Below are 13958 nucleotides of genomic sequence, written 5' to 3'. Positions count from 1 at the left end.
GCCCGCCATCACCACATGCATCATGGTGAGGAAGGGGAGAGACGAGAAACCGCCCGCCATCACCACATGCGTCATGGTGAGGAAGGGGAGAGACGAGGAACCGCCCGCCATCACCACATGCATCATGGTGAGGGAGGGGAGAGACGAGAAACCGCCCGCCATCACCACATGCATCATGGTGAGGAAGGGGAGAGACGAGAAACCGCCCGCCATCACCACATGCATCATGGTGAGGGAGGGGAGAGACGAGAAACCGCCCGCCATCACCACATGCATCATGGTGAGGGAGGGGAGAGACGAGAAACCGCCCGCCATCACCACATGCATCATGGTGAGGGAGGGGAGAGACGAGAAACCGCCCGCCATCACCACATGCATCATGGTGAGGGAGGGGAGAGACGAGAAACCGCCCGCCATCACCACCTGCATCATGGTGAGGGAGGGGAGAGACGAGAAACCGCCCGCCATCACCACATGCGTCATAGTGAGGAAGGGGAGAGACGAGAAACCGCCCCCCATCACCACATGCATCATGGTGAGGAAGGGGAGAGACTAGAAACCGCCCCCCATCACCACATGCATCATGGTGAGGGAGGGGAGAGACGAGGAACCGCCCACCATCACTACATGCGTCATGGTGAAGAAGGGCAGAGGCGAGGAACCGCCCGTCATCACAGGCATCATGGTGAGGAAGGGGAGAGACGAGGAACCGCCCGCCATCACCACGTGCTTCATGGTGAGGGAGGGGAGAGACGAGGAACCGCCCGCCATCACCACATGCGTCATGGTGAGGAAGGGGAGAGACGAGAAAATGCCCGCCATCACCACAGGCGTTATGGTGAGGAAGGGGAGAGACAAGGAACCACCCGCCATCACCACATGCTTCATGGTGAGGGAGGGGAGAGACTAGGACCCGCCCGCTATCACTACATGCGTCATGGTGAGGGAGGGGAGAGACGAGGAACCGCCCGCCATCACCACAGGCGTTATGGTGAGGAAGGGGAGAGACGAGGAACCACCCGCCATCACCACATGCATCATGGTGAGGAAGGGCAGAGGCGAGGAACCGCCCGCCATCACCACATGCGTCATGGGCGGTTCATCGCTCTGCCCTTTCTCACCATGACGTATGTGGTGATGGCGGGCGGTTCATCGCTCTGCCCTTCCTCACCGCCATCACCACATACGTCATGGTGAGGAAGGGCAGAGCGATGAACCGCCCGCCATCACCACAGGCATCATGGTGAGGAAGGGGAGAGATGAGTAACCACCCGCCATCACCACATGCGTCATGGTGAGGAAGGGCAGAGGCGAGGAACCACCCGCCATCACCACATGCGTCATGGTGAGGAAGGGCAGAGGCGAGGAACCGCCCGCCATCACCACATGCGTCATGGTGAGGAAGGGCAGAGGCGAGGAACCGCCCGCCATCACCACATGCATCATGGTGAGGGAGGGGAGAGACGAGGAACCGCCCGCCATCACCACATGCGTCATGGTGAGGAAAGGGAGAGACTAGGAACCACCCGCCATCACCACATGCATCATGGTGTGGATGGGTGCGGACCCCCTCATTGGACCCTGGCCACTCTCATCCAGTTTTCGGGCTCGTCTGGCTTCCCTCCATTCACTTTGCAGGGTCACCTAGTCTTCCAGGCCTGATCCGCGATGCACAGGGCCGCTCTGCGCTTATGGTGATGAATATAGGGTGTGACCTGACGGCCGTCCTGGAGGTTCACAGTGATGTACGGCCTATATTTAATATTGGACCAGTCCGTATCCCCTGTATACTGGGCCCACCGCAGCCCGTTCGGAGCCCCTCATCAGGATACAGTCTGGATACAGCCGGCTGGTGATTCAGAGCTGACACTTTCCATTGTGCTTTTATTGCATTTGTTCTCAGTCCTTCAGTGTAACGACATAATGAACAGTAGAGCAGACGGTGATCCACCGACGCCCTCGAAAACTGATTATGTTCTTCTGCAAAAGCGCGCATTTATTATAAGGGATCCTCTGATTCATCTCCGTAATGCCCTTCTATATAAAGCATTGTGCGGCTGTGACTAAACCGCCTGCGTGGTCCTCGTCCAGATGCAGCAGAGCGCGCTCCAAGGCCACACGCAGCGTGATTAATCCCCTGACTAGGGCAATCGTCATGACTGATAGTCGTCCACTAATTCAGAAGTGACTAAGCTCTGATTAAAGGCATGATGCTCTGGGTTTTGAGGCTATATTGTATTTTTCGCAGGCTTGGGAAGCAATCCTTCTCGGGATCACCTCTGATGTAATACGCCGCCATATTCGACCGCTGGTGGTGTAGTGTGGCGTCTTATCTGACTGTATGTAGCGAGATAACATGGGTTAATATATGGCAGTATTGGCTGCTCACCAGATCCAGATGTCACGGATGGTAGATCACTAGGGGGGCAGCTTCGCTCCCCCAATCCTCCGGTTCAAAATGTGCAGAAGTCATCATTAAAGCAACGCAAATGGGAATGCAATGTGAAAGTGAAAACGCAGGACCTCCAAACGCAAGGCAAATATGCAAGCATCCACATGTGTGTAGGACAATGCATTTTGGGAACAATCAATCTTCTAATCCATACATATTGCTGAATATAGTTATCAAAGTTTATTTGTATTTTCGCTTTGACAAGGTCCAAAGAATGGAAAAACTGCAGTTCTTGGTTTAAGCTTTGATCCTTTAGATCATCCGGATTATTTTTAGGGCCGGCAGCTTCAGGTCATGTTCGAAGCCAAATTATCTCAAGTGTCCAAATTCTAAAAACGTCCACAAAAAGTTAGGTGCCAGTAAGGCTACTTTCACACTTGCGTTCAGCGCAGTCCGTCACTATGGAGAATAGCGCAGTCCGTTAACGCACTGCGCTATTCTCCATAGACTTGTATGGACGACGCACTGTAACGCAAGTTTCTGCGTTGCATCCGCTGGACGACGCAGCGTCGTTATTTTGACGCTGCGTCGGGCGGATGGAACGCAGCATGTAACGTTTTTCTGCGCTTGGCGGAGTGTCAAAAAACGCAATCTGCAGGAATCCGTTAGGCGTCCGTTGTTTTTATAATGGACGCCTATGGTGGCGGATTCCGTTAGAATGCGTCATTTGACGGATTCCGTTAACGCACCTGACTTTACACAACTGCGCATGCCCAGATGTGTAAAGTCAAGGAAAAAAAAACTACAACGGACTGTGTTATTTTGTACGATCTGTAGCATCCGTTGTGCCACTATATGCAACGCATCCGTTGCATGCGTCACACAATGCAATGCTACGGATCCCATTCAACGCAAGTGTGAAACTAGCCTAACACTTTAGATCCTGTAGCTCCTGGCATTTGGGGTTGCGTAATTGGGTTTCCACAGTTCTCAGTCATTTCAATAGTCCATATCTGTGGACATTATGCTATTAAAGGGGGCTGTCCACCTTATTGACAATGTTTTGGTGTGTATTTGGGATTAAAAATATTTTTTGTAATCTGGTTTCATTTATATACTTTGCACTATTTATCTTCTATAGCCGCTGTGTTGTGCTGTGTCACTGGCTGCAGAATACATCTGAATCAGTCAGTGAGTGTCCGGAGTGACAGGAGTTAACTCTTATCAGTCTTGCTCTGAGCTCATTTCTGCTGATTTATGACCACGTCAAAGTTGAACATAACGTGAGAGACTAACTCTGAAACATCTTTAATGAAACCCAATTGTAAAAATAATTTTTAGCCCCAAATGCAATTTCTTGGTTATTTTAAGATCGTTTAAGTGAATGAAGTTCTTGGCTGGACTGTAACGCTCCGATCTTTTTCCTTTGTTGTTCAGGGACACCATGTGGAGGATCTTCACCGGATCTCTGCAATTAGAAGAGAAATCTAACGTCCTCCTGCACGACCTCCGGGAAATAGAAGCTTGGATTTATCGCTTGCTGCGTTCGCCCACCCCTGTGTCCGGCCAGAAGCGGGTGGACGTGGAAGTCCTGCCCTTAGAGCTGCAGCCACCATTGACCTTCGCTCTTCCAGACCCGTCCCGATTCTCCCTGGTGGATTTCCCCCTACACTTGCCCCTAGAGCTCCTTGGTGTGGAGGCCTGTCTCCAAGTCCTGTCCTGCATCCTGCTGGAGCATAAGGTAAGTCCGTGGCTGCCGCCGTGGTCTGCGCTCGGTCTCACCGCTCAATCCTAGACACTACATTGGGATTGAGTTGCAGAACTGAGCACGACCCATGGATCCATCTTTACTATTACATCATATAGAGCCCCAATAAGCCCATATGGTACAAATGTTCATTAAGACGCCATATATTTCTAGTACTGTGATCACAAGGGGCTGGGATTGTGCACACACTGATTGTTCCCTGATGGTCGGCTGTAATTGAAAGCCTCCAGCCGGGATCGGGGGAACCTCTGATCCCAGATGTGTAACATTGAGTCAGACGTGCCCAATAAATGTGGGGTTGGAAATGATCATCTACTACTTCACATATTACATTGCTGCCATTCATCACAGCTAAAGAGGCAGCCTGACCTGTTTGGTGGGAATATTTTTAGCCACTGATTGGACGTTCAGTGAATCCGTGGCCTTCAGTTCTGTTTTATCCTCCTCTTTTCAGGTGGTGCTGCAGTCCCGGGACTACAATGCATTGTCGATGTCGGTCATGGCCTTTGTATCAATGATTTACCCTCTTGAATACATGTTTCCGGTCATCCCCCTCCTGCCCACGTGCATGGCCTCCGCAGAGCAGGTAAGATGTGCGCCCCCTGCAGGGGTCTCTGCTCGGCATCTCCCACCCTCTTTATCTTGACTCCCGGAGCAGATCCTAATCTCGGGTTTGAGTTCCTTTTTTGCTGCTTATTTATATATGTTGATCTGATAATGTGTCTTGTTCAGCTGCTGTTGGCACCGACCCCGTACATCATCGGCGTTCCTGCCAGCTTCTTCCTCTACAAGTCTGACTTCAGGATGCCAGACGATGTGTGGCTGGTAGACCTGGACACCAACAAGGTAAGCGCCGGCTCCTCGTCACCCGGACCTTCTGGTGCGTTAATGCCCAGTATCATTCAGCATTTGTTTCCTGCGCAGGTTGTGGCCCCCACCAATGCCGAGCTGCTGCCTGTCCTCCCGGAGCCCGAAGCTTCCGAACTGAAGAAGCACCTGAAACAGGTGACAGGACGCGCCACCCATGTAACCGAGATTTACATGGGGGAGGGGAGGATAAAGCCGACTTATTTCCCCTGGTTCCTACACCTTTTATATTGGTTCTTACTTCTCGTCTGGCTTTATAGTGGTTTCCATTCTGTCGCTCTCAGGTGTAGTTTTTGCCTCCTGCTTTTTTGTTGTAAGTCTAAGTGCACATTGCTTTGGAGCGCTATGTTCTAACTGTAAGGGCGCCCCTAATTCAGCTGTATAAGAGTGTGCAGCAGGCGGAGCTCTTCTATACCGAGGGCCACCACCAAAATATACGAACTGTACATTTACATCTTTTTACTATAAGGCCTTGTTGTGGATCAATCCATCCAGGACAGTAGGCTCCAATGCTGGGTGCACTTATTCTTTCTCTTTCTAATCTTTTTCCCGTTTTTTCCTTCCTTGTAATTGCCATGCCTCACCTGTGGCATCTGACTTAGATCGACAGTACATTGCTCCTGCATGTGTCGGCTCTCTCTGCTCTCTTTTTTTCTTTTTGTGTTAGAGATCGTAGTGGGGAGGGGGTGGCTGTATATTGCAGATCAGGATGTGGAGAAGGAGAAAGCATCCAAGGTATCGAGGGAAGCTCTCTCAGGATGTAGATGGGAAGAAAAGCGCACACAATATGGGATAGGAGACACACAGAGCTCACATCCAGCCTATATTACTGGGAGAGACACACAGAGCTCACGTCCAGCCTATATTACTGGGAGAGACACACAGACCTCACATGCAGCCTATATTACTGGGAGAGACACACAGAGCTCACATCCAGCCTATATTACTGGGAGAGACACACAGAGCTCACGTCCAGCCTATATTACTGGGAGAGACACACAGAGCTCACATCCAGCCTATATTACTGGGAGAGACACACAGAGCTCACATCCAGCCTATATTACTGGGAGAGACACACAGCACTCACATCCAGCCTATATTACTGGGAGAGATACACAGACCTCACATCCAGCCTATATTACTGGGAGAGACACAGAGCTCACATCCAGCCTATATTACTGGAGAGACACACAGACCTCACATCCAGCCTATATTACTGGAGAGACACACAGATCTCACATCCAGCCTATATTACTGGGAGAGACACACAGAGCTCACATCCAGCCTATATTACTGGGAGAGACGCACAGACCTCACATCCAGCCTATATTACTGGAGAGACACACAGAGCTCACATCCAGGCTATATTACTGGAGAGACACAGAGCTCACATCCAGCCTATATTACTGGGAGAGACACACAGCACTCACATCCAGCCTATATTACTGGGAGAGATACACAGACCTCACATCCAGCCTATATTACTGGGAGAGACACAGAGCTCACATCCAGCCTATATTACTGGAGAGACACACAGACCTCACATCCAGCCTATATTACTGGGAGAGACACACAGGCCTCACATCCAGCCTATATTACTGGGAGAGACACACAGAGCTCACATCCAGCCTATATTACTGGGAGAGACACACAGACCTCACATCCAGCCTATATTACTGGGAGAGACGCACAGACCTCACATCCAGCCTATATTACTGGGAGAGACACACAGACCTCACATCCAGTCTATATTACTGGGAGAGACACACAGACCTCACATCCAGCCTATATTACTGGAGAGACACACAGAGCTCACATCCAGCCTATATTACTGGGAGAGACACACAGAGCTCACATCCAGCCTATATTACTGGGAGAGACACACAGAGCTCACATCCAGCCTATATTAGTGGGAGAGACATACAGAGGTCACATCCAGCCTATATTACTGGAGAGACACACAGATCTCACATCCAGCCTATATTACTGGGAGAGACACACAGAGCTCACATCCAGCCTATATTACTGGGAGAGACGCACAGACCTCACATCCAGCCTATATTACTGGAGAGACACACAGAGCTCACATCCAGGCTATATTACTGGAGAGACACAGAGCTCACATCCAGCCTATATTACTGGGAGAGACACACAGCACTCACATCCAGCCTATATTACTGGGAGAGACACACAGAGCTTACATCCAGCCTATATTACTGGGGAGACACACAGACCTCACATCCAGCCTATATGACTGGAGAGACACACAGAGCTCACATCCAGCCTATATTACTGGAGAGACACACAGACACATTCAGTTTGTTTTATCTGGGGTCTTGACCATTATGGGACCCTATATAACAAGAAAAAACAGCATAAAAACAACCTCCACTCAAAAATATTATGTATTGCAAAGTGTGCACAGTACCAACATTCCAAGCTGTACTATTGAAAAAATGAGATTTTTGGCAAAAAATTGCAATTTTTCGAGCCACCCCGCCAACGTCACGGCAAATATCCTGGGGCAGTCCTAACACTAAAATATTTTTATTTAAAGTGTGCCATGTGGCCTCACATATGCAAAATTAGGACTGCACAGCACGTACCTTGTGCTTTTCAGTCACCGTCTCCATGACTGATTCATGGTTGTGGGCGGGACAGGCACGAGCACATGCTGCTTAGAATAAATAAATTATTCTAAGCAGCATGTGCTCGGGCCTGTCCCGCCCACAACCATGAATCAGTCATGGAGACGGTGACTGAAAAGCACAAGGTACGTGCTGTGCAGTCCTAATTTTGCATATGTGAGGCCACATGGCACACTTTAAATAAAAATATTTTAGTGTTAGGACTGCCCCAGGATATTTGCCGTGACGTTGGCGGGGTGGCTCGAAAAATTGCAATTTTTTGCCAAAAATCTCATTTTTTCAATAGTACAGCTTGGAATGTTGGTACTGTGCACACTTTGCAATACATAATATTTTTGAGTGGAGGTTGTTTTTTTCTTGACCATTATGGACTGTTAATTCTTGGTATTGCTTGCAAGTCCTGTGGTCATTCTTTAGAATTGTACATAAATTTGAGTCTCCCCGACAAAGATGTTAAAGAGGCTTTCCATTTTGTTATTCACGTTAAATTGGGGAAGCCTTCCTTGTGTAAGAAGCCATGCTTTCCACCAGAATCTGCCCCCTCTCGTGCTGACTCTGACTTGTCAGGCTGGAAGCATTGATGTCTGGAGCTCTAGTGACCTGACCACGGAGGACACTGATCGGCTGCAGCGTTTGGTGACTTGTGGTCAGGTGGAAACTGGCAGCACTGGAGTGCAGTAGAGTTGGGTGGTAAGTGTGGCTTCTTTCTAGGCAAGGTTTCCCTATATTAATTTCCTACCAGAGCAGAGGAGCCGAGATCTCAGGGTAATGTTTGTGCAGATTTTGCCTTCCTTGTTATCTTTCTATTTTCCTATTTGATGTATTTTTTTGCTGTATTTCATTGGAACTTTTCTGTTTTCTTTTGTCTGCCTTTCCTCTCTTCTTCCTCTGATTTTTTTTTTTTGTTTTCCCCCTTTCTCCTTTCTTTCTGTTTTTTTTTTTTTTTTTTTTTTTTTTTTTTTTTGGGGTCTTTTTTGCATTTAGTCCATTTACTATGACTAAAAGCAACTCCACATCTGGAGGATCTGCTTCCTGCACATTCAGCTTGTCTTATTTCCCTTTCATCTTACGTTGTATCTTACAGATATTGTTTGTCTATCTTTTGTTGCTTTTTATCTCTTTAGGTCCAAAATGAATAATTTAATATTGTATCTTTTATAAGGGCCAGATCTACAAACCCTCCTACTGTACAGCCATAAAATTAAAGGGGTCTTCCATCTTGCCTAGTGATGTCATCGCCCTCTGATTGGAGAGCCTCCGCTTTTAGACTTAACGCCATTTTCATTTTTAAATTTTTCCTGCACAAAATTGCAATATTGATGCACTTATGGGATGCACTGCCTAGCGGACAAATGGGAAAGGCTACAGTGCTAGAGGGAAAAAACGGGAGAAGTGACTCGGCGCTGGAGGTAGAAACAGGAGAGGCGCGGCGCTGGAGGGAGAAACGGGAGAGGCGGCGCTGGAGGGAGAAACGGGAGAGGCGGCGCTGGAGGGAGAAACGGGAGAGGCGGCGCTGGAGGGAGAAACGGGAGAGGCGGCGCTGGAGGGAGAAACGGGAGAGGCGGCGCTGGAGGGAGAAACGGGAGAGGCGGCGCTGGAGGGAGAAACGGGAGAGGCGGCGCTGGAGGGAGAAACGGGAGAGGCGGCGCTGGAGGGAGAAACGGGAGAGGCGGCGCTGGAGGGAGAAACGGGAGAGGCGGCGCTGGAGGGAGAAACGGGAGAGGCGGCGCTGGAGGGAGAAACGGGAGAGGCGCGCCACTAAAGGGAGAAACGGGAGAGGCGCGCCACTAAAGGGAGAAATGGGAGAGGCGCGCCACTAAAGGGAGAAACGGGAGAGGCGCGCCACTAAAGGGAGAAGCGGGAGAGTCGCGCCACTAAAGGGAGAAGCGGGAGAGTCGCGCCACTAAAGGGAGAAGCGGGAGAGTCGCGCCACTAAAGGGAGAAGCGGGAGAGTCGCGCCACTAAAGGGAGAAGCGGGAGAGTCGCGCCACTAAAGGGAGAAGCGGGAGAGTCGCGCCACTAAAGGGAGAAGCGGGAGAGTCGCGCCACTAAAGGGAGAAGCGGGAGAGTCGCGCCACTAAAGGGAGAAGCGGGAGAGTCGCGCCACTAAAGGGAGAAGCGGGAGAGTCGCGCCACTAAAGGGAGAAGCGGGAGAGTCGCGCCACTAAAGGGAGAAGCGGGAGAGTCGCGCCACTAAAGGGAGAAGCGGGAGAGTCGCGCCACTAAAGGGAGAAGCGGGAGAGGCGCGGCACTAAAGGGAGAAGCGGGAGAGGCGGCGCCTTAGTGCTGGGAGTGAGCCATAGTCACATGGTTTTGAAGATATGTTCTCTCATCCATGTAATTTTGTGGCCTCTGGTTGCTGAATTCTTGCAATTTCAGTTCAGTGAAAACTCAACCTAAAGCGCTCCCCCTAGTGGTTGGGGTAGGACACCGGATTGTTCTCACTTTGGCTGTGTATGGGGACGCTGAGAATCCAAACCCTGTGAAAGCGGAGCCCTGACCCTATAAAGAGAGAATTTATTCATTTTGGATCTATTTGGGGGAAAAATAATGAAAGTATAGTCACATGGGGCCCTCGCTCCTGGCGTCGTCTCTTCACATTTTACTGTTGCTGAGGTTTATTTTTTCTTCACTTTGGGAAAAATAACAATGAAATCTTGTGTCCTGTGTTTTGCCGTCATCGTCTCATCTGTGATCTGTGAATCTTAATTTTCTTCCTCCATCTGTCTCTTTGTGCTCGTGTGTTCGTCTTGTCTCTGATTGGCCGCTGATATTGTCATGTGACGTCCTCAGTGTCTGCACAGCATGTCCGTGATCACGCAGCAGCGCCTTCTCGCCTCCGATAACAAGGTTCTTTCCGCTCTTTCTATTTTCACACTTTCCTTTTATGGTTTTATATAGAAATGTGTACGATGATCGGTGCAGCGTCGCGTCCTTATGGTGCAGGATGTGGCCCTTCAGGGGTGCAGATTAGGCTGTTCTTAGAGGGAATGTGTCACCTAGTCTGATAATGACTTTTTTTTTTTAATTAGTTATGGAGTGGCCATGTTTTCAGAGGCTACAGTTAACCTCATATAGAAATATGCTTTACAGCAGCCACATGACCCATTTCAACTTTAGTGTGGAGATGACTGACTTCTGTGGGAGAGTTTGATGAGCTGTGGGCGGCAGGCACACTGTGGGGGCGCGCTCTCTTTGGGTGGCGGGCACACTGTTGGGGTGCGCTTTGTTGTCAGCTGTGGAGGCAATCTGTGGACAGCGGACACGGGGGGGTGCACTTTGTGGGCGACGGTGGGAGCGCGCTCTATGAGTGGCGGGCACATTGTGGGGGTGTGCTTTGTCGGCAGCGGTGGGGGCGCCCTTCGTGAGTGGCGGGCATACTGTGGGGGGTGCGCTTTTTGGGCGGCGGTGGGGGCAGTCTCCAGGGGCGGCGGGCATATTGTCTCTGTGGGCGGCGGGAACACTAGGGATGCACTTTTTGGGGGGCGCTCTCCATGAGTGGCGGGCACACTGCGGGGGTGCGCTTTGTGGGCAGTGGTGGATGTGCGCTCGGTGGGCTGCCGGCGCACTGTGGGGGTGCGCTTGGTGGGCGGCCGGCGCACTGTGGGGGTGCGCTTGGTGGGCGGCCGGCGCACTGTGGGGGTGCGCTCGATGGGCGACCTGCGCACTGTGGGGGTGCGCTCGGTGGGCGGCCTGCGCACTGTGGGGGTGCGCTCGGTGGGTGGCCGGCGCACTGTGGGGGTGCGCTCGGTGGGCGGCCGGCGCACTGTGGGGGTGGGGTGCGCTCGGTGGGCGGCCGGCGCACTGTGGGGGTGGGGTGCGCTCGGGGGGCGGCCGGCGCACTGTGGGGGTGCGCTCGTGGGCGGCCGGTGCACTGTGGGGGTGTGCTCGGTGGGCGGCCGGCGCACTGTGGGAGTGCGCTCGGTGGGCAGTAATTATATCCGGTAAATTTTGTGTTACCTGTGTAATAACGAGGAGACTACAGAGAAGTGATCTCTACAGACATGGAGTGTCAGCCTTAGTGGCCAGTGAAAACTGCAGGATTTCAGGGCTTTTGTAATGCTCAGTTATTGGTTTGTCCATGCAGTATACGATGAGTGAGGTCCCTCAGATTTCCCTGTGACCTCCATTCACACTGACTGTTCTTAAAAGCCGATATATCGGGCCCCTATGTAGGATATGCCGGGACTTCATGGCCTGACTCCTGCCGGGCTGTGTTTCCCGGTGCGGTGCCGGTCCAGCTTTGGAGTGAAGCTTGTATGACCGTGTTGCCGGTAGAGAATCCCTCCAGACAGCCAGTCTCTTCCTTGTGGTGTCCGGCTGCAGGTCCCCAGTAATCGGTCCCGGGTTGGTTATGTCTCAGCTCTTAAAACCTAGGGGCATAAAAGGGGGCATGGAGGCTGGCAGGACTCGGGCCGTCTCTACCTGTATACTTTATTGGTGAGCTGATCGTGCAGCCTAGGCCGGATCCGTATCTCTTGTATTCAGCATGGGAAGGAAAGAGCGATTCTCTGCAGAAATTGTGGCTGACGATGTTTCCCTGATGTAGGCTCTGGCCAGTATGAGTCTGAACACACAGCCCATCCTGAACCTGGACCGATTCCACGAGAGCTCCGAGGCCGCCATGCTGCGACCCCACAGCGATGCACAGGGCACGCCCTCCACGGAGTTCAACCCGCTTATTTATGGGAACGATGTGGATTCTGTGGACGTGGCCACGCGGTAAGACATGGGCTGATCCTTCTTCATTCATCTGATCAATGTAGTCTGGGAATTTGGGGTGTATCTGAGCGTCCATCAATCACACAGCACCGAGAGCTTCACAGGACTCTGCCCGATGGAGAAGAGGTAACTTATGTGCCAGACGGTGCTTGTTCCAAGGTTTGCACGGTTATCGCCATATATTTACATTCTGAGATAACCGTACAGTAAACCAAGCGCACAGCCAAATTACTGACGAGTGCACGGACGCTGTGTGCATGTGTAGCCGCATAGATCGGCTCCGGGGGGCAACAGCAGACTCAGGATTCCTGGATTTCGAGGATTTTTGTAATGGGAAATATTTTTTGAGCGAATGAACTTCTTTCTGGCATTAGGTGCCGGTAACATTCGTCCTCATTTTTTTCCGTCCTCTGGTTACAGGGTCGCCATGGTCCGGTTCTTTAACTCCCCCAATATGCTGCATGGCTTCCAGTTTCATACCCGGACTCTGCGTCTCTTCCCTCGTCCGGTGGTGGCTTTCCAGGCTTCTTCCTTCCTGGCCTCTCGCCCCAAGGCCTCCCTCTTCTCCGAGAAGCTTTCCAGAACACAAGCAGTGGAGTTCTTTGGAGAATGGTCCCTGAACCCCACTAATTTTGCCTTTCAGAGGATCCACAACAGTAAGTCCCTGCCATCTTGTCTACTCCGCTGCCGTCTTGTCTACGTCTGTCCGTCCGCTGCCTTTTATCACACTTGTTGTCTTACTCTCCATTCAGATATGTTTGACCCAGCGTCTATTGGGGATAAGCCGAAGTGGTATGCCCACCAGCTGCAGCCCATCCATTATCGGGTTTACGATGCAAACTCCCAGCTCGCTGAAGCCCTCAGTGTCCCCATGGAGCGCGATAGTGATTCAGATCCAACTGATGACAGGTGCCTCATTCTTCAGCAACGTTCTGTAAGCCAAGATGGTTGCGTCTGGTGCTTCAGCTTTCCGCATTAACTCAGAGCTTGTCCTGCAGGACAGGTGATAGGGTGCTTATTACTGGGGGTCTGACCATTGGGTCCCCACAATCCTTTTGAATGGGGGGGATGGTCATGCATGTGCACTACCACTTCATTCATTGCCTGTGGGACTGGTGGAGATGGCTGGGTGCTGTGCTAATTCCATCAACCGCATAGACGATGAATGAAAGGTTTCTGCTCGTATGACCATCGCTCCATGCAAATATGGTCATCTAGGCCTCATTAGTCAGGGTTAATGATCATACTAACTGTTGGTCCTCCAGCAATCAGTGGATAGGTGATTGTTGATATATTTGGCCACCCCCCCGCCTCCATAAATGTGGACTTCCACAGACGCAGTACGAGCAGGGTTGTCCTATGTGGTAATGGTGCAGCTTTCCATGATTGTTTGCAGTGGCAGCGACAGCGTGGAATATGACGACTCCAGCTCTTCCTACTCTTCCCTCGGAGACTTTGTCAGCGAAATGATAAAATGCGACATCAATGGGGACACGCCGAGTGAGTACATGTCAGATGTGATCCGGCGGATGGGTCTTCTGTAGGTTCAGTTCACATTACT

At 51.2% G+C, this 13958-nt stretch overlaps 1 protein-coding gene across 27 annotated transcripts in view; it reads left to right on the top strand.

The window, feature by feature from the left end:
• Nucleotides 1-13958, top strand: part of MADD (MAP kinase activating death domain) — a 111296-nt gene that overhangs the window by 21412 nt on the left and 75926 nt on the right. For 20 of the 27 annotated variants that reach the window (XM_075325917.1, XM_075325912.1, XM_075325923.1 and 17 more), the window contains 9 exons: nucleotides 3830-4133; nucleotides 4615-4746; nucleotides 4893-5006; nucleotides 5085-5165; nucleotides 10469-10525; nucleotides 12225-12397; nucleotides 12818-13053; nucleotides 13150-13306; nucleotides 13794-13897. In XM_075325917.1, the coding sequence (XP_075182032.1) occupies nucleotides 3837-4133; nucleotides 4615-4746; nucleotides 4893-5006; nucleotides 5085-5165; nucleotides 10469-10525; nucleotides 12225-12397; nucleotides 12818-13053; nucleotides 13150-13306; nucleotides 13794-13897 (1351 nt within the window). In that variant the 5' untranslated portion in view covers nucleotides 3830-3836. The remainder of the gene's footprint in view (nucleotides 1-3829; nucleotides 4134-4614; nucleotides 4747-4892; nucleotides 5007-5084; nucleotides 5166-10468; nucleotides 10526-12224; nucleotides 12398-12817; nucleotides 13054-13149; nucleotides 13307-13793; nucleotides 13898-13958) is intronic. The other 7 variants (XM_075325919.1, XM_075325918.1, XM_075325905.1 and 4 more) reach the window with 1 other exon arrangement.

The sequence above is a fragment of the Anomaloglossus baeobatrachus genome, chromosome 10, assembly GCF_048569485.1.
Source record: "Anomaloglossus baeobatrachus isolate aAnoBae1 chromosome 10, aAnoBae1.hap1, whole genome shotgun sequence".
Classification (NCBI taxonomy): Eukaryota; Metazoa; Chordata; class Amphibia; order Anura; family Aromobatidae; genus Anomaloglossus; species Anomaloglossus baeobatrachus.
Note: the sequence above shows the minus strand (reverse complement) of the source record. Positions and strands in the feature narration are given on the sequence as shown.